The 27,912-nt window shown below is 45.3% G+C and overlaps 2 protein-coding genes across 3 annotated transcripts in view; one reads left to right on the forward strand and one right to left on the reverse strand.

Annotated features, from left to right (window-relative positions):
• LOC129696102 (protein NDRG1-like) overlaps nucleotides 1-6,477 on the forward strand; it is a 57,982-nt gene extending 51,505 nt beyond the window's left edge. For both annotated transcript variants that reach the window (XM_055633553.1, XM_055633554.1), the window contains 6 exons: nucleotides 273-335; nucleotides 518-569; nucleotides 1,463-1,510; nucleotides 5,255-5,290; nucleotides 6,029-6,080; nucleotides 6,177-6,477. In XM_055633553.1, coding sequence (XP_055489528.1) covers nucleotides 273-335; nucleotides 518-569; nucleotides 1,463-1,510; nucleotides 5,255-5,290; nucleotides 6,029-6,080; nucleotides 6,177-6,400 — 475 coding nt within the window. In that variant the 3' untranslated portion in view covers nucleotides 6,401-6,477. The remainder of the gene's footprint in view (nucleotides 1-272; nucleotides 336-517; nucleotides 570-1,462; nucleotides 1,511-5,254; nucleotides 5,291-6,028; nucleotides 6,081-6,176) is intronic.
• A 4,201-nt stretch (nucleotides 6,478-10,678) lies between these two features.
• LOC129696105 (CCN family member 4-like) overlaps nucleotides 10,679-27,912 on the reverse strand; it is a 30,137-nt gene continuing 12,903 nt past the window's right edge. Inside the window, exons 2-5 of the mRNA XM_055633555.1 lie at nucleotides 24,008-24,293; nucleotides 20,353-20,610; nucleotides 15,551-15,744; nucleotides 10,679-12,642 (exon numbers count right to left, since the gene is read on the reverse strand). Of these exons, the coding sequence (XP_055489530.1) occupies nucleotides 12,343-12,642; nucleotides 15,551-15,744; nucleotides 20,353-20,610; nucleotides 24,008-24,293 (1,038 nt within the window). The 3' untranslated portion in view covers nucleotides 10,679-12,342. The remainder of the gene's footprint in view (nucleotides 12,643-15,550; nucleotides 15,745-20,352; nucleotides 20,611-24,007; nucleotides 24,294-27,912) is intronic.

A 27,912-nucleotide genomic window follows, 5' to 3' on the forward strand; every position in this document is an offset into this window, starting at 1 on the left:
CTAGTGATAGGTGGATCGGGTCAGGGCTCAGGTAGGAGAGAGAAGGCTTGAGAAAATAATACAGTGGCTTTGGCTGGTATTCATTACTCTCACAGTTGCAAGTCCTCTCCTGTGGACAATGCTAGTGGAATTTATCTGAGGTAAAGTTGTGTCACCTCTATCTTACACTAAATGTGCATTGTACCTTACACCCATTTTGGGGGGAAGGGGACAGATAAGTAATGGGTGTCACATGCACTGACTGCAATTAATTCTTCATTAATTTTCTGCAGTCGAAGAGACTTGGAAATTGGGCGCCCTATTGCTGGACAACACAGCTACAGAACTACTTTACAGTGAGTACTGACTGGATGATCAGCCATGGTCACATTGAATGAAGGGCCGATGGGCCTACGCCTGCACCTATTGTCTATTGTCAAAGTCCGTTTTGCTCTTATAATGCATTAATTATTAGTGAAATGATGATCTTTACATTGGTGTGGCTGAAATCATGAACATGTTTTGGTTTTGCCTGTAGATGTCCTTCTTTGTTGGTGGTTGGAGACAATTCGCCTGCGGTGGATGCTGTGGTAAGTTGCTGTCATTGAGAGCTCTTAGTTACATGGGAAGTGGAGCATGTTTACATTTCATTCAGTTATATCTGTGTGGCGTTGTCCAGATTTTTGAATTATTTGTGTAAATACTCTTAATTGGTGAGAATTTATTCATAAGAATTTTTAATGGCTCAAATATTGTGGTACTTTTAGAGATAAAATAATCCTTGCCATAATATGCATTATTTTAAAATTCGTGTTCGGGTATCTGAAATGGTGGCGTCATATAATAACTCCATCCAATAATATGGCATATAAGTTTTGCTGTTGCCAACTCCAGCAAACCAAGGTTGATCCTGATCTCGGGTGCCACCGTTTGTGGACTTTTACACATTCTCCATAGGACTAAGTGGGTTTCCCCTGAGTATTCAGTATTTTTTCCACCTCCCAAAGCCATGCTGGTAGGTAGCTTCAGTTACTATTCTAAACTACCCTTGATATAGGTGGGTGTTAGGAGAATTGAGAGTGTTGAGAGCAAGTAATACTATAAAGAGTGGGGAAATAGGATTGCTGGGCAAGTTAATGGGTCAAATTGAGAAAATATAAGAAAATATTTACGACTTTAAGTGTTGAAAACAGTGCAGGTTTCTATTCTCTCCATACCTACGACCTCGTGACGACCATGTTGCGAGTGTGAATTAGGTCGTGAAAGTGTGACAGGCCCTAAACTTGGCAAGAAACTATTGTGAAACAGAACTAATATTTAAATTGTCTTCCTACACAAAGTAGGTCATCCCTCTTTGTACATGTTTCTTCTGTTTCAACACCCAGATTTTCACCTCTTGAGATTGAGCAAAACATAGTTAAATGAAGACCCATTCCTGGTTGGACTGTTATAGAGTGCTAAATATGAAATGTTTTGTTTTCAGGTTGACTGTAATACTAAACTTGATCCAACAAAGACTACTCTGTTAAAGGTAATGCAATGTGGGTTCAAATGCAACTAGTAGAGACAAGTAAAGTTTTCCTTGCTGCAAAAGATCAGTTTACAGAAGACTATTACTATCAACCATTGCAACCTAATTGCATGTTTCCCTCTGTGTAAGATAGGAAAGTCTTGCAACTAGCAAAATCATATCCATTAGTTTTGTTCTTTGGATAATGTTTTTGGAAGTGCAGTCATAGTACAGCACAGGATCAGGCTCTTGTCCACAAGGTCTGCCTGTGTCAAACATGATCTCATCTGCCCCCATATGATCCATTCTTCCCATTCCTGGCATTGCCATGCACCTATCTAAAAGCTTCTTAATCACTATCGTATCTTACTCCACTGTAGTATTTGACATTTCCACCCTGGGGAAAAGATTCTGGCTGTCTTCCCCATTTATGCCTCGTATCATTTGATGTACTCCTTTCAGGTCTTAGCCTCTGATGCTCTAGAGAAAACAATGCATGTTTGTTTAACCTCTCCTTATCCTCCTACCCAGGGGGGCGGGTTCTGATAAACTTCCTCTGCACTTTCTCCAAAGCCTCAACATCCTGCTCATAATGGGGCCACTAGAGATGGGCGTAATCCTCTGGCCATTTTGTAGGTGATCTATGTCCTGTTGTATACTTTGACAACCTTCCTCACAGTCATCTCATCAGCCATGATCACATTGAATGGTGTTTCTGGCACGAAGAGCCGAATGGCCTACTCCTCCTATTGTCTATTGGCCAAAATACCAGCAATCTTGGTGTCTCCTGCAAACTCAATAATCAACCCAATAGCAATTATATCCAAGTCACAGTCACACAGTGTGGAAACAGGCTCTTGCCAACCAACATGCTCCATCCAAGCTAGTCCCACCTGCCTACATGTGGCCCATGTGCCTCCAAACCAACTCTATCCATGTGCCTGTCTAAATGTTGCTTAAACATTGCAATAGGACCAGACTCAACCAACACCTCCGCAACTTGTTCCATACACCTATCACCCGATGTGTAAAAAAAGTTATGCATTGTGTAAAGGTCTCCATTAAATCTTTCCACCTCACCTTAAACCTGGTTCTCGATTCCCCTACTCTGGGCAAGAGACTCTGTTCGTCTACTGATCTATTCCTCTCATGATTTTGTACACCTCTACAAGATCACCTCAAAGTCCTCCTGTGCTCCAATGAATAGTGAGATGCAAAGTATTTGTTTAGTACCTCGCCTATATCTCCAGACTCGCAAGCACAAATTCCACCTTTTATCCTTGAGTGCTCTTATATTTTCCCTTGTTGGCCGTTTGCTTTTAATGTTCTTTAATCCAACTCACTAAAGCTATTTCATGGTCCCTTTTGGTCCTTCTAATCACCCACTTGAGTTATTTCCTATTTGCTTTATATTCCTCAAAAGTCCTGTCTGATTATGTGCTTCCTTTTTCTTTTTGACCAAATTTGCAAACACTTTGGTCGTCCAAGGTTCCCTTACCTTGCCATTCGTATCCTCCCTCCTTCTTGGAACATGCTGGACATTGACTTTGATCAATTGACTTATAAATGATACGCATTTGTCAGATACCCTTTTACCCAATAACAATGGCTCCTAATTTACTCTCTCTGACTCCAATATAATAACGTCATAAACTGCCTTCCCCCAAGGTCCAGATTTATCTCCATTTAGAGCAAACTTAAAAAGTATGGAGTAAAACAAAAAGTACTGGAGTAAATCAGCGGGTCAGGCAGTATCTCTGGAGGACATGGATAGACGATGCTCAGAAACCAATAGACCGTACCTTACCCCGCCATTACTCTCCGCTCAACCTGCTCGCCAAAGCCTCAGCATTTACCCTCAATAAAGGACTACCTCAGCACAGTCTCCCTTCATGCCACTCCTACTAAGCTGCTCTCATTCACCTTTTTATCATTCTTATCTAAATCTCCTGCTGCTTCACACAGCTTGATATTGACTATCCAATGGTTTCCATTTTTGAGTGATTTTCGAGTGTCAAACACTGCCAAATGTTCCATATAAATTCCAGGAACGTAGGCTAAGGTGGAATAAAAGTAGACAATGTGAGAAATATTAAGTAGATCAGAAGCAGAGCTTATGTATTGAAACAGTGATCCTTCATCCAAACGGGTAAAGTTATGAATGGAATAATTCCTGAAGTTATAAATGTACAAAATGTGTGAGCGGACTTGGAGTAGTGGGTAAATAAATAGCCTTAGTCAAAACTGGTAGTTGAGCTGATGGTAGCAGATGGGTTGAGTATAATTTGAGTATAGAAGTTGGGAGGTCATATTGCAGTTGTATAAGAGAGTCAAGAGTCTTTTATCTTCATATGTCCCAGATAGAACAAGTAAATTCTTACTTGCTGCAGCACAACAGAATATGTAAACATAGTACACTGTAAACAATATGATAAATGAGAGAGCGAAAAAAAGGGGGTGGGGGGGGGGGAATAATTAAATAATACGACATTGGTGAGGCTGCATTTAGAGTATTGTGTTCAGTTCTGGGCATCATGTTATAGGAAAGGTATTGTCAAGCTTGAAAGGGTTCAGAGAAGATTTACAAAGATGTTGCCAGGACTAGAGGGTGTGAGCTATAGGGAGAGGTTGAGTAGGCTGGGTCTATTCCATGGAGCGCAGGAGGATAGGGGAGATCTTATAGAGGTGTATAAATCATGAGAGGAATAGATCGGGTAGATCCACAAAATCTCTTGCCCAGAGTATGGGAATCGAGGACCAGAGAACATAGGTTCAAGGTGAAAGGGAAAGATTCAATAGGAATCTGAGGAGTCACTTTTTCACACAAAGAGTGGTGGGTGTATGGAACAAGCTTCCAGAGGAGGTAGTTGAGGCCAGGACTATCCCAACGTTTAAGAAACAGTTAGACAGGTACATGGATAGGACAGGTTTGGAGGGATACGGACCAAACGTGGGCAGGTGGGACTAGTGTAGCTGGGACATGTTGGCCTGTGTGGGTGAGTTGGGCCGAAGTGCCTGTTTCCATGCTATCACTCTGACGTTAATTTTTATAAGATTTTTCTGACTAGCATTTGACTGGAAAAAGAAGGGAACTTTTGAAGAGAAGCCACATGGAACAATGCAGGTCATGGTTAGCTTGAGTGAAATGAGCATCCTCAGCAACTGAGCTCTAACCATAACTAGACACCTGTTTTTTTTGCCCAACCAGTGATTTCCAGAGAGAATTCTCCAAATTGAGTCATTTTGAATTTGTAGATTAGAATATTTGTGCAATAATGGCAAATTAATTAAATGAATAGCTTTTTAAATGTTGCAAATTATTTCCTGTGTCCTAGGGTCGTGTAGCACACGACCCCAGGCCCCACATCCCCACTCATCCATGCTGACGTATGCTAGATTGCTTGCGTTTGGCCCATATCCCACGAAATATTTCCTATCCATTTACCGGTCCAAGTGTCTTTTAAATGCTGTTCAGTACATGCTCTGACAGCTTGTTCCATATACCCACTTCCCCTGTGTGTAAAAAGGTGCTACACAGGTTTCTATTGAATATTACGCCACTCACCTTAAACCTGCATCTTCTGGTTCATGATTCCAATAGCCTGGGTAAAAGACTGCATCATCTATTCCCCTCATGATTTGTCCCTGAACCTCTTGCACTCCCCTTGTCTGACCAATCTCCCTGCAGCATAATGGCACTGGTAATTGGCCTTAAATTCTGATGTGACGTTGTGGAGTAACTCTTTTCTCTTCTATTTAAAATAGATGTCTGATTGTGGAGGACTGCCACAAGTTGTCCAGGTGTGTTTAATGTAATTCTTTCAATTGTTTGTTCTTCTTTGCCTTCTCGCATTTACCGCTGCATTTACGAATATGCCTCTGTTCAGGCGATCGTTTTTGAAGGCAGAAGCAAGTGCAGTAGGTTTCCTACTTGTACATGATGATAAAATGCATGGTATCTACAGTGACGTGCTCACCACTGTTGCTGTAGCACTGAACACTGCGCCAGGTGCAGCAGTAGGTATGCATGGTGTCTACAGGGCCGTGTTCACCACTGTTGCTGTAGCACTGAACACTGCGCCCGGTGCAGCAGTAGGTATGCATGGTGTCTACAGGGCCGTGTTCACCACTGTTGCTGTAGCACTGAACACTGTGCCCGGTGCAGCAGTAGGTATGCATGGTGTCTACAGGGCCGTGTTCACCACTGTTGCTGTAGCACTGAACACTGCGCCCGGTGCAGCAGTAGGTATGCATGGTGTCTACAGTGCCGTGTTCACCACTGTTGCTGTAGCACTGAACACTGCGCCAGGTGCAGCAGTAGGCAGCCCAGTGTTACGCCAGCTTCTTGGCACATGTGGTGACTCCTTTACACTAATTCATTACCATTCTCAATCCGCTCAACAACATTCGGCTTGCACTCTTCCGCGTAATGAAATTAGCAGCATTATTAAAATATTCAGTCTATATGACTAAGATAGTATTTATTTAAATGCAGTATTTTAAATCAGTTTAAACTTGAGCTTTTTCTGTCTCACACAGCCAGCAAAACTTACAGAGGCTATTAAATATTTTGTGCAAGGAATGGGCTACAGTAAGTAGATTGAATATTGCTGATGAGTCTGACACAGCAGCAGTGTGTAGTCACGTACTTGCTTAACGCTATGTCTTTGTCATCATTCATTGACAGTGCCTGCAGCCAGCATGACCCGTCTAATGCGATCTCGTTCAGCATCTGGATCCAGTGCAGCATCTATGGATGGCAACAGGAGCCGCTCTGCCACCGGTGAGGCCGCCAAGTTTTACAGTCACCCCAGTTTGGGCCTACAGAACGTAAACAAGAATGCTAATGCTAATGCTAATGTCGGAGTTGTTGAACACTCTGGCCCTCAGTCTGCAGAGATTTCCTGTTAAAGCCCATTCACACCACCTCAAACCACTTGTCATTCTATGGGGATGGCAAAGGACCAATAAACACACATGGAAACAAATGTAGAGATTACTATCGTTTGTGCATACTTTCCTGCATGGTACTTTTAATTGGTGCCACATTTGAACATAAAGGCTCCAAGATTTGACCATATGACAAAATGCATAGCAGTGCATTGTGGGTAATACTATTCTCGACATACCATTCGTCTTGTGAAGCTTGGGTTAAATTTTAAGATTGTATATAGTTGATAATTTCTTCATGAGAGGTTATATCTTAGTTGCTGTAACTTTTTGTAAAACTAATTGAATGTTGACTTTTCTACCTTGATGTACTGTTGCTTTTTAAACCATAAGTGTAAAGATGACATTGTTTTGAATCTTGATGCAAACTGACTTCAGTCTGCAATTTGGAACTAGGCAAGTCAAATTTTGATCTGTTTTTAAATTGTGCTTAGATTCTTACTTGATAGATTTTGATGATTCTAAAGTGTTTATACTCTACCAAATTTGTATTGTTGGATTCCCTCCCAATCTCCCTTTGAATGACATTAAGATTTACAGCAAACGTGTATGTTTTGTGGTCAGACAACCAAGGTGTGAATTCTGATTGGGTGCTCAGTGATACGGTGTAAATGTTCATATTCCATGATTTTTCTTCATCTGGAATCTTTTCTGAGCATATATCCAGTTTACATGATCCTGCAATCTGCGGATCAATATGAAGCATACAACCCGATACTATATAACGGTGGCAGCATTTAGTACGGTGCCACACTTGTATCTTGCCTTCCCTTGCGCCCAACACTCTTGCGCAGCAGAGAAGGCAGATTATCAGCTTAGTAGCTAAAAGACCCATTTAACAAGCTGTAAAATTCCATGCCCAAAAATGCGGGAGAGAAATGATGAATATTTGACATTGTTGACATGTTTCTGCTCAGAGGGGACCTGTGTACTGCTTTCATTATTTTGTATTTAAAAGTTTCCAAACACAAACTTCCTCCTAATTGTAATTTTGTGCAATGAATGCTGTGGGAAGCTGCAAATACAAAACATGTTATGGGGGTGTGCAACTGCTATGTAAACATGACACTTAATCATTTGCTCATTGCTTAATTAGATATTTGTATCATCCTTAGAAGCATATCTTTTTCAATCTTATAGCTTTTGAACTAAATTTTACAATGTTATGTAGTCTAAGTTGTACTATCCTAGAATACTGTCCTAATGTGATTACTTATTCTGTTGTCCTTATAAAAAACACACTAGAGGCCTGTTCAAACACTAGTATCAAGCAAGCTTAGTTCTGTTCGTTTTAACAAATTACAGACCATATGCCCTCCTTAACCCAGTAAAGATGCCTCCCAACAGCCTAGAAATATTATTACAACAGCAATGTAGCAGAGTGAAACGCTAAAGGGGTTGGAATAAATGCTGCTCAATAATGATTGTAAAGGACAGCGACATCAAAGATACATTTCAAATAGTATTTAGTCGGTTAATCATTTCAGTTTTACCTACAAGCAAGTTGGATTACTTCACATTACAGCAGATGTATTGTTGCGGCTTTATTAAACGTTGAGGTGCCAGGCTTCCATCGATATTTGCTTCATTAAAGTATGGGAAATGACATGAGGGGTGAGGAGGTTGCGGCATATTCAAACCGTATTTGTTACCTATATTGAGTATAACATTTCTTATACTGTTTTTGTCAACATCGATAGATTGAATTTATCAATAGATTTTAGCTTTAAAGGTTGTGATCCTTTTTGATCTTGCAAAGGACAGCATGGAACAGTTTAGAAAAGTTAAATTGACAATGACTTGCACATTTGTATTTATTTTCAAAATAAATTCTTGAAACTATAAAATGTATCTTTGCACGCCTTTAATGAGTGGATTCTGAATTTCTTATTTGAATTCTGATTTATAAATGAATAAGTATTCCAGAAACATCAACAGCATTCAGTTGGGGGTTTGGAAAGCGAGCTTCAACAGACCAGGATAGGATGGGGTTAGAACCCAGAATGAAATATTTGAGCTTGGTATATCGCTTAACAAGTTGTCACCTAGAGCAACTTCTTAAACTATTGCAGTGTCATTCACCCTTGAGTCTTTATCACAACATTTCATTCACCCTCGACTACATTCTCATTTTTCGGGGGTAATTTTCACCTTTGTGTATAATTTTATATTTTATTCAACTTCTTGAACATACTAAAAATATGTAAAGAAATCTAGGAGTGAAAAAAATGTTTAATTACCACTGAAGTTGGAAAATCATTTGATTAGAATGATAAAAACCCATTCCAACATCTAAACATTGGGCTTCAGCCCCATCCTACCCTTTCGGGCTTTGATTACTGCACTTTTTTTCTTGGAAAACGAGCTCAAAAAGCCATGGAGTATGTGATTTAGTATATTAGTATCCAACTAATATAACTTTCTATAACTCTCCGACGAAAGCTCACAATACCACCAAATATCAACTTTGGGAGCTAAATTGCTACACAATGTAAAGTTACTGTTCAACAGTTGCCTACGGCGATCCTCCAGTGTTGCCATTAATACATTTATGATCCCACTAGCTCGTCTGGTCTTCCCTAAAAGGTTATATTACGGTAAATTTGGGAAATATCATGCTACTTTGAAATTAGAAAGCTATGTAGAGAGAAAAAAACATATCAAATTTCCAACCCGCTGCCATTAAAACCAATAAGGGTTTACCAACCACTTCCACTATGGCAATGCCTTTTTTAAGTATAGAGAAAAATATATAAATATCTGAATAAATTAAGTAATTCACCCTTCAGTCACCCCTCTAGTTTCATTCACCCTTGGGTGAACCATTCACCAGTTTAAGAAGCACTAACCTTGAGCCATATAGCACAAACAACAGCTCTTCCTCCCAACTTGCCCACGCCAACCAAAATGCCCTAACTACCCCAGATGTCTCACCTGGCTGTGTTTGGCCCATGTCTCTCTAACCGTTTCCTATCCATGTACCGTCCAAAATGTCTTTTAAATGCCTCAACTACCTCCTCTGGCAGCTCGTTCCATATACTCACCTGTGTGAAAGAGTTGCCCTTCAGGTAGACAAAAGTGCTGGAGAAACTCAGCGGGTGCAGCAGCATCTATGGAGGGGAGTGGGGGGGGTGAGAGAAAGGAGAAAGGAAGAGAAGGAGCCCGAGGGCTGAGGGAGAACTGAGAAGGGGAGGAGACAGCAAGGGCTACCGGAAATTGGGGAAGTCACTGTTCATGCCGCTAGGGTGCAGACTGCCCAAGCGGAATATAAGGTGCTGCTCCTCCAATTTCCAGTGGTGCTCACTCTAGCCATGTAGGAGGCCCAGGGCAGAAAGGTCAAATTCAGAATGGGAAGGGGAATTGAAGTGCTGAGCCACAGGGAGATCAGGTTGGTTAATGCAGACCGAGCAGAGGTGTTCAGCGAAGCGATCGCCAAGCCTACGCTTGGACTCACCCATGTAGATCAGCTGACATCTAGAGCAGCGGATGGAATAGATGAGGTTGGAGGAGATGCAGGTGAACCTCTGTCGCACCTGGAACGACTGCTTGGGTCCTTGAATGGAGTCCCCTTCAGGTTCCTGTTTAACCTCTCCCCTCTCACAAACCTATGTCCTCTGGTTCTCGAATCCCCTACTCTGGGTAAAAGACGTGAGGAGGAAGTGGGATAAAGACATAAGGAGGAAGTGGGATAAAGTAGAACGGGAGTGAATTTGGTGGGCTGTATCAAGAACTAAACTAAACGTTCCAGGTCCCCTCTCGCCTCTTTTCAAACTCACCCCCCGCACTGCAAACGATCTGAAGGGCCCAAAATGTCACCTCTCCATGTTCTCCACAGATGCTGCCTGACCCGCTGAGTCACTCCAGCACTCTGTGAAACGTCACCTATCCATGTTCTCCACAGATGCTGCCTGACCTGCTGAGTTACTCCAGCACTCTGTGAAACGTCACCTATCCATGTTATCCACAGATGCTGCCTGACCCGCTGAGTTACTCCAGCACTCTGAAACGTCACCTATCCATGTTCTCCACAGATGCTGCCTGACCCGCTGAGTTACTCCAGCACTCTGAAACGTCACCTATCCATGTTCTCCACAGATGCTGCCTGACCCGCTGAGTTACTCCAGCACTCTGTGTTTTACTCCAGTCCAGCATCTGCAGTTCTGTGTGTCCATTCTATACTCAATATCCGTATCATGTTATCTTCTAATTGTCTTTTTGGTATCATGGAGACATGGACAGTAGCAGTAAATACATTTTCTTTATTAAAGCGTTTCTTTAGTGCGATCCTGATAACAAATCGTACAGTTTGTTATTTCACTTTGATGTTGTGCGCTGAGACTAATTTGTACTGTCTGAGAAGATCATAGTGAGAGTGAGGACAGGCCACAGTCAAAGCTCATCCACCTGAACTCCTGTTCATTACCTGACTCATTCACCTTTCTTCTCTGTGTAGATTGCTCTCATTTACAGATTAGCATCTTCCAGAGGTGAGGGATGGAAGTCACATCATGTCTGAAGTTTGCATTTCCTAGCAGAAACCTTCGTTGAAAAGTTCAGCTAATTAAAATTAATTTGTCATTGGAAAAAATACGGATTATATTTATCAAGTTCACAGCACAAAGGAACTAACTACCTAAGGTGGGTTGTGGATGTGATCTGTGGGTTGTGGATGTGATCTGTGGGTTGTGGATGTGATCTGTGGGTTGTGGATGTGATCTGTGGGTTGTGGATGTGATCTGTGCTGGGACCTCTGTGAAATATAAAGAGCTTGGACATAAATGTAGTAAATCTGCAGATGATACCAAGATCACTGGTGGAGCGGACTGAGGAAGATTGTTAAAACATACAACGGGGTATGGAACAGCTACTGAAATGGGCGGAGGAATGGCAGGTGGAGTTTAATTCGAGCAAGTATGAAGTGCTGCACTTTGGAAAGTCGAACATAAGGGCAGCATAAATGTGCAGAGGGATTTTGGTGTCCATCTGCAGCGCTCCTGAAAGTGGCAACTCAAGTAGGTAGATTACTTGCCTTCATTGATCGAGGCGTTGAGTACATCATGACGCATCTCCAGAGGACTTTGGTTTGGCCACATTTGGAGTATTGTGTGGATTTACCCCATTACAAGAAGGATGTGGATGCTTTGGAGAGGGTGCAGGTTTCCCAGAATGCTGCCTGCATTAGAGGATATCAGCTACAGGTCAGGGAGAGGGGGAGTTCCCACCGCCACGGGTACCATGTAATCCCATGCTACAAGCTCAATGTTCGGATAGTCGGCGACTAAACCGTCTCCCCCACCTGGTTTGCCAGGTGAGGAGGGGGCCGTGGACCCCCAGCAGGACCAAAAACAAGACCTGGCAAAGGGCGGATGAGCTTCTAGCGAGCCAACGGCCATCCACACTTCAGTAGAAGCTGCGATCACTGTCGTACTCAGCATTGTAAGGAATGATGATAAAACACACACACACCAAAATCCTATACTTCCAGCGGCGGAAGTCAGCAGGAACTGGAGGACAGAGATGTGTGGTGCGTCCATCACCATTCCCATCGGAAACCAGAACCGCTGTGTTGCTAATGTTTTCAACGATGATGAATGGATAAAGGAGAGGTTGGGCAGACTTGGATTGTTATCTCTGGAAGATGCAGACAAGTGCACCATGAAATTATCCATGGATGCTGCATCTTGAATTAAAGCGACATCTCAGTAAATAATATCTTCAAACCTTTGGTGAATATTTTCATTCATTAAATAAATTTATCTTAATTTGACAAAAATAATAATTTCTCAGAGCTGAGATACACAACTGGTATCTTTCAGGCAATTGATAAAAGGTACAATGTTTCTATTGTAACTTCAGCTGTGCATATATCCCTGCATCCAACAAAGGCCATCCATCTTGAAGAGTTAGTTTGAGATTTCGGAATAGTCAGGATAATACAATAGATCTGCAAATATGTCATTGGGATTCTTGCACCTGAAGTTGCAGAAACAGGAGTTTATCCACATTAGATTCTTGGAGAAGGCCAGACCATCAGGGCAGTCAAAGTTCACCTGGATGGTCTTTGACTTGTAGGGAGTGCAGCAGCGGTTGTCCGTGCAAACACCACAGTACTTGGGCCGATATGTTCGTCTACTAACACACCCCGACAGGGTAAAGTTGATGGGCTCCACCTGCTTCACCACGCTGCGGCACTTTTTCCCCTCCTGCATGAGGAAGCAAACAAGTTACGTTAATGCTTGTTACTTGCCTGCACCATGCAAATATCATTCCAACACTTTCCTTCCTCTGCTGCCCTGGCTGTGTGAATGACTAACAGGGACATGTGCTAAACTAACTGACAAGGGCAGTTCTCAATATCATCGACCTTTGGAAATGTCAGTCTCTATTGAAGGTAGACAAAAAGCTGGAGAAACTCAGCGGGTGAGGCAGCATCTCTAGAGTGGGTGATGTTTCGGGTTGAGACCCTTCTGCAGACTGAAGAAAACTATCGACCCAAAATTCCTTTGCCCCATAGATGCTGCCTCACCCACTGAGTTTCTCCAACATTTTGTCTACCTTTGATTTTTCCAGCATCTGCAGTTCTCTCTTCAACAAGAATCGATGTTGTATCGTTTGGAAGTCACCTCTTTCAAAGAACATTTTGGTTTCAGGATTTTTAGTCACCTCTACGGGATTTATTTTTCATGGAATTCAGAACAAATAACCTTTATTGACACAAGATGACCTTGTGTTTGTTCAATGTTCGATCAATAACCAGTGGTTGGTAGGTGTAAATCGATCTCAGTTAACTATTGAAGGCTTCTCTTCCATTTGAAGAGTTGAGATTGCTACATTTACAGTAAAATGAAGTTGTAGCAGTGCAATGTTTCACCAGCTATATTTGCACATGTAAACACCTCACCTCTGATGTACACTGAAGACAACCAAAGTCAGCTATGTTTTGTTAAAGTCAACTCCCCTCTCCAAATATCAAATATTTGCGTGCAGAGTTGATGTACTTATTACGCGTTTCTCGATTTACAAAAAACATAATTTTCATACAAATTAAGATCAAAGGGAATGATTCGAGTTTATTGCATCTATCAGGTCAGTCAAGCTTAGCTGGGTTTGGTTTTAGCTTTTGGCCCATTGTGATATTTTACAAATTTTCAATCTGTCGTGGCGGGTTGGAACAAAGTGGTGTCCACTTGCAAAAGGGTGACGTAATCTAATGAAGGGGGGATGCTCTCCATCGCTACATACAAATACTAACAATATGCTTCACATCCTGGACCAGAAAAACGTTTTGTCTCAACCAAAAATAAATATTAAAAGTTTACCAGGACAAGCCACCATTCTGTTATGGCGTCATAGTCTGCGCATGTGTGAGGGATGAGTGGCAGGCTTTGTGGGGAGACTAGGTCTAAGGTCCTATCATCTGGATACTGAGGGGCTGGGTCCTGTGTCACTTCTAGCTATGATGGCACAATTAATGATAGGACATGCACTAGTTAGAACATAGAACACAACTGCACAAGAATGGCTCTTTGTGCCAACATGATGCCAGGTTCTTGGAGGAGAAGTTTGATCTTATAGAGGTGTACAGAATCATTAGGGTAAACGCACAGAAACATAGAAACATAGAAATTAGGTGCAGGAGTAGGCCATTCGGCCCTTCGAGCCTGCACCGCCATTCAATATGATCATGGCTGATCATCCAACTCAGTATCCCCGTACCTGCCTTCTCTCCATACCCCCTGATCCCCTTAGCCACAAGGGCCACATCTAACTCCCTCTTAAATATAGCCAATGAACTGGCCTCAACTACCCTCTGTGGCAGAGAGTTCCAGAGATTCACCACTCTCTGTGTGAAAAAAGTTCTTCTCATCTCGGTTTTTAAAGGATTTCCCCTTTATCCTTAAGCTGTGACCCCTTGTCCTGGACTCCCCTAACATCGGGAACAATCTTCCTGCATCTAGCCTGTCCAACCCCTTAAGAATTTTGTAAGTTTCTATAAGATCCCCTCTCAATCTTCTAAATTCTAGAGAGTATAAACCAAGTCTATCCAGTCTTTCTTCATAAGACAGTCCTGACATCCCAGAAATCAGTCTGGTGAACCGTCTCTGCACTCCCTCTATGGCAATAATGTCCTTCCTCAGATTTGGAGACCAAAACTGTACGCAATACTCCAGGTGTGGTCTCACCAAGACCCTGTACAACTGCAGTAGAACGTTTTGCTTCTGTTGTATCTCCTGTTTACATTTTCATGAATAAAAGGGTTTCATTGGAATAAAATAAAGCTGTGAACGCATTCTAAAACCGAGTATCCACTACATTGTCAATCAAGCCTTTTATATTAACTCTAAGTAGACTCACTAATTCATGTAATTGGAGCAGAATTAGGCCATTCGGCCAATCATGTCCGCCATTCAATCATGGCTGATCTATCTCTCCCTCCTAACCCCATTCTCCTGCCTTCTCCCCATAACTCCTGACACCTGTACTAATCAAGAATCTATCCATCTCTGCCTTAAAAATATTCATTGACGGCCTCCACAGCCATCTGTGGCAAAGAATTCCACAGATTCACCACCTTCTGACTGAAGAAATTCCTCCTCATCTCTTTTCTAAAGGAACGTCCTTTAATTCTGAGGCCCTGGCCTCTAGTCCTAGACTCTCCCACTAGTGGAAACATCCTCTCCACATCCACGCTATCCAGGCCTACAACATTTTTTTACTGACATTGAAAATCTTAAATGTAATTCTTGGCAATTCTAAGGGTACAGATAGAGCCTGCATTAGTACCTGCAGGTGTTAAACAGGAGACCAGGTTTGGATTGGGAGCTGTCTGTGATCTTAAATTATCCATCCCTGAATGTCCGCTCACCTTCAGTGAAGAAAAGGCAACCCTTTCCTTTTATCTCGGGGGAGGTTCCCACGATCAGCTCGTGGTGTTAAATCAGCTGATCAGAGCCAGCCCTTGGTCTTTGGAAAGGGTACGAAATGAACCAAGTTTCTATCCAGCTGTAGTTTGAGAACGACAGCAATACTGGAACAAGATGACGTTCTCCTGGTTTATTCAGGGGGTGACTGCGAGGCTCTGGGTGAAGGATTCCAGCCTGAGAAAATTACCTTGATGTGCTTGGTGATGTCAATGTTGCAGGGCCTTAAATAGCAAAGGCGCCGTTCTGGCACCACTTTACACTGGTTGTTTTCATTGGAAATCCTGGTTGATATTCCCATTCCACAAGACTTTGAGCAAGGACTCCATGGCGTAGTCTGCAGCAGGCAGTTGTGATGCCACACCTCCGATTCCCCTGTGTAAGCTAAATTAACAAAACCATCGAAACATATTCTCCATTGGATCACAATATTGTACAATTTATATCACAACACTTATATACTTCCTCTAAATCAGGTTGGTACTGGACCCCAAGAAAGGGAGTTTGTAGAGTGCCTCTGAGATGGATTCTTAGAACAGCTTGTACTGGAGCCTACCAGGGAGAAGGCAATTCTGGATTTAGAGATGTGTAATGAACCGGATTTGATAAGGGAACTCGAGGTAAAGTAACATAGAAACATAGAAATTAGGTGCAGGAGTAGGCCATTCGGCCCTTCGAGCCTGCACCGCCATTCAATATGATCATGGCTGATCATCCAACTCAGTATCCGTACCTGCCTTCTCTCCATACCCACTGATCCCCTTAGCCACAAGGGCCACATCTAACTCCCTCTTAAATATAGCCAATGAACTGGCCTCGACTACCCTCTGCGGCAGAGAGTTCCAGAGATTCACCACTCTGTGAAAAAAGTTCTTCTCATCTCGGTTTTAAAGGATTTCCCCCTTATCCTTAAGCTGTGACCCCTGCAGTAGAACCTCCCTGCTCCTATACTCAAATCCTTTTGCTATGAAAGTATAACATACCATCTTTCGCTTCCTGACATCCCAGGAAATCACTGCTTCTGCTGCACCTGCATGCCTACTTTCAATGACTGGTGTACCATGACACCCTGTACAACTGCAGTCTCGCTGCACTATACTCAAATCCTTTTGCCTAGTCGGCTTTATTCACCATTTAGATACTTTCATACTGGTGTACCATGACACCCAGGTCTTTCCTGTTTTTTCCTAGTCGGCCAAAATGGAGATAATAGTCTGCTCACCTGTTTTTGCCACCAAAATGGATAACCTCACATTTATCCACATTATACTGCATCTGCCAAACATTTGCCCACTCACCCAGCCTATCCAAGTCACCTTGCAGTCTCCTAGCATCCTCCTCACAGCTAACACTGCCCCCCCCAGCTTAGTGTCATCCGCAAAACTTGGAGATATTGCCTTCAATTCCCTCATCCAGACTACCACTAGGAGGTGGTGACCATAATATGATAAGTATTAATCTACAATTTTAGAGGGAGAAGGTTAAATCAGAGGTGACAGTGTTGCAGTTGAACAAAGGGGATTTTGGAGGCATGAGAGAGGAGCTGGCCAAAGTTGACTGGAAAGATACCCTAGCAGGAATAATGATGGAACAATAATGGAAGATATTTCTGGGAATAATCCATCAGATGCAGGATCAGTTCATTCCATTTCTTGCTATTGAGGCAGTGCAGCGTAGGTTTACAAGGTTAATTCCCGGGATGGCGGGACTGTCGTATGCTGAGAGAATGGCGCGGCTGGGCTTGTATACTCTGGAATTTAGAAGGATGAGAGGTGATCGTATTGAGACATATAAGATTATTAAGGATTTGGACACACTAGAGGCAGGAAACAATAGCCAATAGGTGCAGGAGTAGGCCATTCGGCCCTTCGAGCTAGCACCGCCATTCAATGTGATTATGGCTGATCATCCCAAATCAGTACCCCGTTCCTGCCTTTTCCCCATATCCCCTGACTCCGCCATTTTTAAGAGCCCTATCCTGCTCTCTCTTGAAAGTATCCAGAGAACCTGCCTCCACTGCCCTGAAGCCATGATCACGGTGAATGGCAGTGCTGGCTCGAAGGGCCGAATGGCCTATACCTGCAGATATTGTCTATTGTCTATTGTCAAAGATAAGAAAGATTCTAAAGGGAGTAAGAGGTGACAGGGAAAGTATAAAAATAAAAGAGAAAGATGAGCAGGAAGCCAGAGGATTGGGAAATTTAAAGATCAACAAACGATAACTCAAAAGGCAATACGGGGAGAAAAGATAAAGTACGAAGGTAAGCTAGCCAAGAATATAAAGGAGGATAGTAAAAGCTTCTTTAGGTATATGAAGAAGAAAAAATTAGTTAAGATAAATGTGGGTCCCTCTTGAATTTATTATGGGGAACAAGGAAATGGCAGAAGAGTTGAACAGGTACTTTAGTTCTGTCTTCACTAAGGAAGACACAAACAATCTCCCAGATATACTAGTGGCCAGAGAATCTAGGGAGACGGAGGAACTGAAGGAAATTCACATTAGGCAGGAAATGGTGTTGGATAGACTGATGGGACTGAAGGCTGATAAATCCCCAGGGCCTAATGGTCTGCATCTCAGGGTATTCAAGGAGGTGGCTCTAGAAATCATGAATGCATTGGTGATCATTTTCCAATGTTCTATAGATTCAGGATCAGTTCCTGTGGATTGGAGGGTAGCTAATGTTAAAATGCTAAAAAGTATTTGATAAGGTCCCACATATGAGATTAGTGGGCAAAATAAGAGCACATGGTATTGGGGGTAGAGTGCTGACATGGATGGAAAATTGGTTGGCAGACGGGAAACAAAGAGTAGGGTTTAACGGGTCCCTTTCAGAATGGAAGGCAGTGACTAGTGGGGTACCGCAAAGCTCGGTGCTGGGACCGCAGCTATTTACAATATATATCAATGGGACCGATGAAGGAATTAAAAGTAACATTAGCAAATTTGCAGATGACACAAAGCTGGGTGTCAGTGTGAACTGTGAGGAGGATGCTATGAGGATGCAGGGTGACTTGGAAAGGTTGGGGGAGTGGGCAGATGCATGGCAGATGAAGTTTAATGTGGATAAATGTGAGGTTGGATAACGGGTGGCAAGAACAGGAAGGCAGATTATGAAATAGGCAAGTACAACGAGACCTGGATGTCCTTGTTCATCGGTCACTGAAAGTAAGCATGCAGGTACAGCAGGCAGTGAAGAAAGTTAATGACATGTTGGCCTTCATAACAAAAGGAGTTGAGTATAGGAGCAAAGAGGTCCTTCTGCAGTTGTACCCTGGTGAGACCACACCTGGAGTATTGTGTACAGTTTTGGTCTCCAAATTTGAGGAAGGACATTCTTGCTATTGAGGGAGTGCAGCGTAGGTTCAGCCTCCATCATCACCCTTGGCAGAGTGTTCCACACTCTCTGTAAAATACTTGGCCCGCAAATCTCCTTTAAACTTTTCCCCTCTCACCGTAAAGCCGTGCCCTCCACTAATTCATATTTTCACCCTGTGGAGAAAGGTTCTGACTGTCTACCCTCTCTACGCTTCTCATAACTTTCTATATTTCTATCAGGTCTCCCTTCAACCTCTGGCGTTCCAGAGAAAACGATCCTAGTCTGTCCAACCTCTCGCTGTAGCTGAACCCCATCCAATCCCGGCACCGTTCTGGTAAACCTCCTCTGCACCGTCTCCAAAGCCCCCACATCCCCCCTGTAATGGGGGCGACCAGAACTGCCCGCAATACTCCACATGCGGCCTGACCCACGCGCTATATAGCAGCACCGTGACCTCCTGACTCTTGTACTCAGTGCCGCGACTGATGAAGGCAAGCGCATGGTACACCTTCTTCACTGCTCTGTCTACTTGTGTTGCCACTTTCAGGCAGTCATGGACAGAGCTCGACCCATCTGCCTGGAGACATTGGGAAAACCTGGGGAAGCGGAGTGGAGGGAACATGAAACAACGAATCACGGAATGAGACATCACAGATCATCTGGGAATCTCTGTAACAATTATCCAATTAATTACTGCCCCTGTTCCACAAATGAGGGGGGACCTCATTGAAACGTACAGAACAGTGAAAGGCCTGGATAGAGTGGATGTGGAGACACCCACTCGTGGGAGAGTCTAGGACTAGAGGGCACAGCTTCTGAAGGACGTTCCTTTGGGGAGGAGATGAGGGGGAATTTATTTCGTCAGAGGGTGGTGAATCTGTGGAATTCATTGCCACAGACGGCTGTGGAGGCCAAGTCAGTGGATATATTTAAAGCAGAGACAGATAGATTCTTGATTAGTACGGGTGTCAGGGGTTATGGGGGGGGAAGGCAGGAGAATGGAGTCAAGAGGCAGAGATAGATCAGCCATGATTGAATGGTGGGATAGACTTGATGGGCTGAATGGCCTAATTCTGCTCCTATCACTGAAGACCTTTCACCGTTCACGTATTTAACTGATTCTCTTTTGCACGTTCTCTCAGTCTGAGCCTCTGCTGCCCCCTAAGAGAGGGGACGGACACCTCGCTGACCAGGGTGGTGTACCTGACATGGACACGTGGACAGGTGCTGTGTACGGGGTGGTGTACCTGACATGGACACGTGGACAGGTGCTGTGTACGGGGTGGTCTACCTGACATGGACACGTGGACAGGTGCTGTGTACGGGGTGGTCTACCTGACATGGACACGTGGACAGGTGCTGTGTACGGGGTGGTCTACCTGACATGGACAGGTGCTGTGTACGGGGTGGTCTACCTGACATGGACACGTGGACAGGTGCTGTGTACGGGGTGGTCTACCTGACATGGACACGTGGACAGGTGCTGTGTACGGGGTGGTCTACCTGACATGGACAGGTGGACAGGTGCTGTGTACGGGGTGGTCTACCTGACATGGACACGTGGACAGGTGCTGTGTACGGGGTGGTCTACCTGACATGGACACCTGGACAGGTGCTGTGTACGGGGTGGTCTGACATGGACAGGTGGACAGGTGCTGTGTATGGGGTGGTCTACCTGACATGGACACCTGGACAGGTGCCGCCTTCAGCAGCTTCTGGGACTGGTCACAGATCCATAGCTCGCAGCATCGTCCCAGCATCTTCACACGTTTGGGGTTGTGGCACCAGACCAGAGGTGGACGAGACCGTCTGCAGACGGGGACACAGCCAATCACTCCGTTCATACACGTACATTTATACTTGCAGGTGGGCTGGAAACTCTGGCCGTTGGAATAAATCGCCCCGTTCAGCTCACATCCAACTCCACCCAGATCTGAAGGAGCAAAGAGTTCATTCATGTTTCAAACACCCGACCTTCACCGTATAAACATAGAAACATAGAAATTAGGTGCAGGAGTAGGCCATTCGGCCCTTCGAGCCTGCACCGCCATTCAAGATGATCATGGCTGATCATCCAACTCAGTATCCCGTATCTGCCTTCTCTCCATACTCCCTGATCCCTTTAGCCACAAGGGCCACATCTAACTCCCTCTTAAATATAGCCAATGAACTGGCCTCAACTACCCTCTGTGGCAGAGAGTTCCAGAGATTCACCACTCTCTGTGTGAAAAAAGTTCTTCTCATCTCGGTTTTTAAAGGATTTCCCCCTTATCCTTAAGCTGTGACCCCTTGTCCTGGACTTCCCCAACAATCTTTCCTGCATCTAGCCTGTCCAACCCCTTAAGAATTTTGTAAGTTTCTATAAGATCCCCTCTCAATCTCCTAAATTCTAGAGAGTATAAACCAAGTCTATCCAGTCTTTCTTCATAAGACAGTCCTGACATCCCAGGAATCAGTCTGGTGAACCGTCTCTGCACTCCCTCTATGGCAATAATGTCCTTCCTCAGATTTGGAGACCAAAACCAAAACCACGGATGCATTTGTCTTCCCTCGACAGCGACATTAGTCCAGTCCAACCCACCGGGAACTGTTGTACTTCCTGCCATTCGGAGTTTATCCACAAGATGGCACCAGCTGACCAACACTCAGCCGCTCAGGCAGCATCTGACCATGGAGAGACCAGGTCAACAGTTCAGGTCTTGATAAAGTTCTACGACAGAGTTCTGGGTCCCAGTTAGACTTTAAACTTTAGAGATACAGCGTAGAAACAGGCCCTTCAGCCCACCGGGTCCGTGCCGACCCCGTACACTAACACTATCCTGCACACACTGGGGACAATTTACATTGATAACAAGCCAATTAACCTACAAACCTGCACGTATTTGGAGTGCGGGGGGGACCGGATAAAACCCACACAGGTCACGGGGAGAACGTACAAACTTGGTACAGACAGCGCCCGTAGTCAGGATTGAACCGAGGTCTCTGGTGCTGTGAGGTCTCTGGTGCTGTGAGGCAGCAACTTTAGCGCTGCGCGACCATCTGTCCCACCCGCTGCACTGATTCCCAGCTTCGTGTGACTGTTATTCCCAATCTCACACTGTGCCCACCCCTCTCAGTATCCATCACGTTTCAGTTGACTTCAGTGTCGTTTGTTGTCACGTGTTGTGTACTGAGGTACAGCGAAAAGCTGCGTGCTAACCAGTCAGCGGAAAGACAATACTTGATTACAATCGATCCGTCCACAGTGTACAGATACATGATTTAATGCCGGGTAAAGCCAGTAAAGTCTGACCCTGGCCACATCCCCGTGACACGGCCAACACTCGCATTAAACTCTCAACTGGTCAAGTATTTGCAGCTTTGACTCAGGCATTGGTCGACCAAAGATGTATCTGTAGAGCAGGTGAGTCAGTCAGTGACGTTCCCCGCAGATCCCCGACTCTATGTTGGTCCAAGATATCTGAGGCCTTTGCTTTACCCCCTGCCCCTCTCTGTTCCACACTGCCCCCTCTACTCCACACTGCCCCTCTCTACACTCTGTCTCTCTCTACACCACACTGTCCCTCTCTGTTCCACACTGCCCCTCTCTACACTACACTGCCCCTCTCTACACTACACTGTCCCTCTCTACACTACACTGCCCCCTCGACACCACACTGCCCCTCTCTACTCCACACTGCTCCTCTCTACACCACACTGCCCCTCTCTACACCACACTGCCCCTCTCTACTCCACACTGCTCCTCTCTACTGCCCTCTCTACACTGCCCCTCTCTACACCACACTGCCCCTCTCTACACCACACTGCTCCTCTCTACTCCACACTGCCCCTCTCTACACCACACTGCTCCTCTCTACTCCACACTGCTCCTCTCTACACCACACTGCTCCTCTCTACTCCACACTGCTCCTCTCTACACCACACTGCTCCTCTCTACTCCACACTGCTCCTCTCTACACCACACTGCTCCTCTCTACTCCACACTGCTCCTCTCTACACCACACTGCTCCTCTCTACTCCACACTGCTCCTCTCTACTCCACACTGCTCCTCTCTACACCACACTGCCCCTCTCTACTCCACACTGCCCCTCTCTACTCCACACTGCTCCTCTCTACTCCACACTGCTCCTCTCTACACCACACTGCCCCTCTCTACTCCACACTGCTCCTCTCTACTCCACACTGCTCCTCTCTACACCACACTGCCCCTCTCTACTCTACACTGCCCCTCTCTACACCACACTGCCCCTCTCTACTCCACACTGCTCCTCTCTACTCCACACTGCCCCTCTCTACACCACACTGCCCCTCTCTACTCCACACTGCTCCTCTCTACTCTACACTGCCCCTCTCTACACCACACTGCCCCTCTCTACTCTACACTGCCCCTCTCTACACCACACTGCCCCTCTCTACACCACACTGCCCCTCTCTACTCTACACTGCCCCTCTCTATTCCACACTGCCCCTCTCTACACTACACTGCTCCTCACTACTCTATACTGCCCCTCTCTATTCCACACTGCCCCTCTCTACTCCACACTGCTCCTCTCTACTCTACACTGCCCCTCTCTACTCCACACTGCCCCTCTATACACCACACTGCCCCTCTCTACACTGCCCCTCTCTACTCCACTCTGCCCCTGCCCCTCTCTACACTGCTCCTCTCTACTCCACACTGCTCCTCTCTACTCCACACTGCTCCTCTCTACTCCACACTGCTCCTCTCTACTCCACACTGCTCCTCTCTACTCCACACTGCTCCTCTCTACTCCACACTGCTCCTCTCTACTCCACACTGCCCCTCTCTACACCACACTGCTCCTCTCTATTCCACACTGCCCCTCTCTACACCACACTGCCCCTCTCTACTCCACACTGCCCCTCTCTACTCTACACTCTACAGTGAAACTCTGCTGATTAATATTACTGTACGTTGCCTGTTCCTCACCTTCCCTTTAACTAATAACGGAACATTCTACATTTCTTGTGTGTGTGACGGAACTGCAGATGCTGGTTTAAAGCGAAGAGACAAAGTGCTGGAGTAACTCAGCGGGACAGGCATCATCTCTGGAGAGAAGGAATGGGTGATGTTTCAGGTCGAGGCCCTTCTTCAGACTGGTCGGGGAAAGGGAAACGAGAGATATAGACAGTGATGATATAGAACAAATGAATGAAAGATATGCAAAAAAATAATGATAGAGGAACCAGGCCATTGCTGGATGGGAACGAGAAGCTGGTGCGATGGGTGGGGGAGGTACGGAGAGAGAGAGAGGGGGCTGGTCTCACACACTCAGGTGCATTTACTGGAGATGAATATTTCACTTACATGCACATACTCCCACCTCGTATCGAGGTCTGTCGCCACTATAGTCGCAGTAGAGCCCTCGATGGTAATCACAAACATCTGCCTCCGTGCAGTTGTCCCTCAGCTGCTTGGCGCAAGTCCTGCAACACTCGCAACCGTCCAGCACCAGGCTGACCCCTGGTGGGCATCGGGGCAAGAGTCTCGGACACCTGCATGGCCAGTGGCACAACTGTGTTCGGTTATTCGGGTGGACAAAGTCCGGCCAACTCACACCCTGGACAATTGTGTTGGTATCCTGTGTGTGGGCCTAGGAGGAAGAGACAATTAGTAACGTGTTATCCCTGACAGAGGCAGAGGCCAATGGCCCTTTGGCCTATCATGGCCGTGCTAGCCACTAAACGGCCGTTTACACTAATCCTGCATTCTCATCAACTGCGCCCAGTGTCTGCCACTGTGAGCAGAGGGCCAGTAAACTTGCACACCCGCATGTCTCTGGGATGTGGGAGGAAACTGGAGAAAACCCACAAGGTAACAGGGAGGACATGCAAACTCCACACAGACAGCATCCGAGGTCAGGATGGAACCCGAGCCTGTGGCCCTCAGGCAGTGGCTGGGGCAGTCTGTGTACATTAACTAATGTCATTGTGCACCATAGTGCACCTGCATTCACTGGTTGATCACAGAGCTCTCAAACTGCAAAGGATGCAAGTCGAGAAGATTGACAATTCCAGTCAGGGTCCGGTGCTGGAGTAACTCATCGGGTCAGGCAGCATCTGTGGAGAACATGGATAGGTGACGTTTCACAGAGTGCTGGAGTAACTCAGCGGGTCAGGCAGCATCTGTGGAGAACATGGATAGGTGACGTTTCACAGAGTGCTGGAGTAACTCAGCGGGTCAGGCAGCATCTATGGAGAACATGGATAGGTGACGTTACACAGAGTGCTGGAGTAACTCAGCGGGTCAGGCAGCATCTGTGGAGAACATGGATAGGTGACGTTTCACAGAGTGCTGGAGTAACTCAGCGGGTCAGGCAGCATCTGTGGAGAGCATGGATAGGTGACGTTTCGGGTCAAGACCCTTCTTCAGATTTAATTGTCTCCCACCTCGCTCAACACCTGGAGAGGAAGGTTCAACATTTCAATGGTCCATGGATAAAACAGGATCCGTGTGGATGGGCCATGCTCAGCCTTGACTGCTAGAGACCTCCTGGGTGTGGCAATTATTGTGATCCAACTCAAGTCCAGACAAGCCAGCAAGATATTACTTCAAATGACGGTGAAATCTCCTACTTCTCTCCAATCGCCATGCATGGTAGAGTTATACAACACAGAAACAGGCCCTCCATGACAACATGCCCCATCTACGCGAGTCCCACCTGCCCGCGTTTGCTCCATATCCCTCTAAACCTGTCCTATCCATTACCTGTCCAAGTGTCTTTTAAATGTTGTCATAGTCCCTCAACTACCTCCTCCAGCAGCTTGTTCCAGACACCCACCCCCTCTGTGTGAAAGAGTTGCTCCTCAGGTTGCCATTAAATCTTCCCCCCCTCACCTAAACCCATGTCTGGTTCTTAATTCCCCAACTCCAGGTTAAAGACCTGTATATTCCCCTCGTGAGTTTGGACACCTATCAGATTACCCCTCATCCTCCTACGCCCAAGGAATAGTGTCCTAGCCTTTCCCAACAGCTTCCTGTAGCTCAGGCCCCTCGAGTCCAGAATCACCAGTTTATCAAATATAAGTAAATATCAGGCAGAACTAATATCACACAGATATTAACATTGACCTTCTGAACGACAAACTGTTGCCACATACTGTTGCCACATACTGTATTTCACTAACTCATTCCCATTTCCCCTTTACACCACTCACTCAGTGAGCATCCGTTCTATAATTTCCTGAAAGCCACAACACGTTGACAAAGTGGTGAAGAAGTGGTTTTCATAGATCCGGATATAGATAATAAGGCATGTTGCTGCTATATAGGACTTGGGTTGGGCAGCATGTGGAGTATTGCGGGCAGTTCTGGTCGCCCCCATTACAGGGGGATGTGGGGGCTTTGGAGACGGTGCAGAGGAGGTTTACCAGAACGGTTTAGATTCTGGAGTAGTTCCTGAGGAGGATTGGAGGGTAGCTAATGTAACCCCACTTTTTAAAAAGGGAGGGAGAGAGAAAACGGGGAATTACAGACAAGTTAGTCTAACATCGGTGGTGGGGAAACTGCTAGAGTCAGTTATTAAAGATGGGATAGCAGCACATTTGGAAAGTGGTGAAATCATTGGACAAAGTCAGCATGGATTTATTAAGGGTGAATCATGTCTGACGAATCTTATAGAATTTTTCGAGGATGTAACTAGTAGAGTGGCTAAGGGAGAACCAGTGGATGTGTTATATCTGGACTTCCAGAAGGCTTTCGACAAGGTCCCACATAAGAGATTAGTATACAAACTTAAAGCACACGGTATTGGGGGTTCAGTATTGATGTGGATAGAGAACTGGCTGGCAGACAGGAAGCAAAGAGTAGGAGTAAACGGGTCCTTTTCACAATGGCAGGCAGTGACTAGTGGGGTACCGCAAGGCTCAGTGCTGGGACCCCAGCTATTTACGATATATATTAATGATTTGGACGAGGGAATTGAATGCAGCATCTCCAAGTTTGCAGATGACACGAAGCTGGGGGGCAGTGTTAGCTGTGAGGAGGATGCTTGGAGGCTGCAAGGTGACTTGGATAGGCTGGGTGAGTGGGCAAATGCATGGCAGATGCAGTATAATGTGGATAAATGTGAGGTTATCCACTTTGGTGGCAAAAACAGGAAAGTAGATTATTATCTGAATGGTGGCCGATTAGGAAAGGGGGAGATGCAACGAGACTTGGGTGTCATGGTACACCAGTCATTAAAAGTAGGCATGCAGGTGCAGCAGGCAGTGAAGAAGGCGAATGGTATGTTAGCATTCATAGCAAAAGGATTTGAGTATAGGAGCAGGGAGGTTCTACTGCAGTTGTACAGGGTCTTGTTGAGACCACACCTGGAGTATTGCGTACAGTTTTGGTCTCCTAATCTGAGGAAAGACATTCTAGCCATAGAGGGAGTACAGAGAAGGTTCGCCAGACTGATTCCTGGGATGTCAGGACTTTCATATGAAGAATGACTGGATAGACTTGGCTTGTACTCGCTAGAATTTTGAAGATTGAGGGGGGATCTTATAGAAACTTACAAAATTCTTAAGGGGTTGGACAGGCTAGATGCAGGAAGATTGTTCCCGATGTTGGGGAAGTCCAGAACAAGGGGTCACAGTTTAAGGATAAGGGGGAAATCTTTTAGGACCGAGATGAGGAGGAAAACTATTTTCACACAGAGAGTGGTGAATCTCTGGAATTCTCTGCCACAGAAGGTAGTTGAGGCCAGTTCATTGGCTATATTTAAGAGGGAGTTAGATGTGACCCTTGTGGCTAAAGGGATCAGGGGGTATGGAGAGAAGGCAGGTACAGGATACTGAGTTGAATGATCAGCCATGATCATATTGAATGGCGGTGCAGGCTCGAAGGGCCGAATGGCCTACTCCTGCACCTATTGTCTATGTTTCTATGTTTCTATGATGCCGGGATTAGAGGGGTTCAGCTACAGGGAGAGGGTGGACAGACTGGGATTGTTGTCTCTGGAACGCCAGAGGCTGCTAAAATTTATAAAATGATGAGAGGCGTAGATTAGATAGACAGAGGGCGCAGCTTTAAGGTGAGAGGAGCAAAGTTTAAAGGAGATGTGCGGGGAAGGTATTTTACACAGAGGGTGGTGGGTGCCTGGAACACACTGCCAGGGGTGGTGGGTGGAGGCAGATACGATAGTGGTGTTATTAAGACTCTGGTATAAAGACATGGATATGCAGGGAATGGAGGGATATAGATACGGATCACGTGCAGGCAGATAA

The sequence above is a fragment of the Leucoraja erinacea genome, chromosome 4, assembly GCF_028641065.1.
Source record: "Leucoraja erinacea ecotype New England chromosome 4, Leri_hhj_1, whole genome shotgun sequence".
Taxonomy (NCBI): domain Eukaryota; kingdom Metazoa; phylum Chordata; class Chondrichthyes; order Rajiformes; family Rajidae; genus Leucoraja; species Leucoraja erinaceus.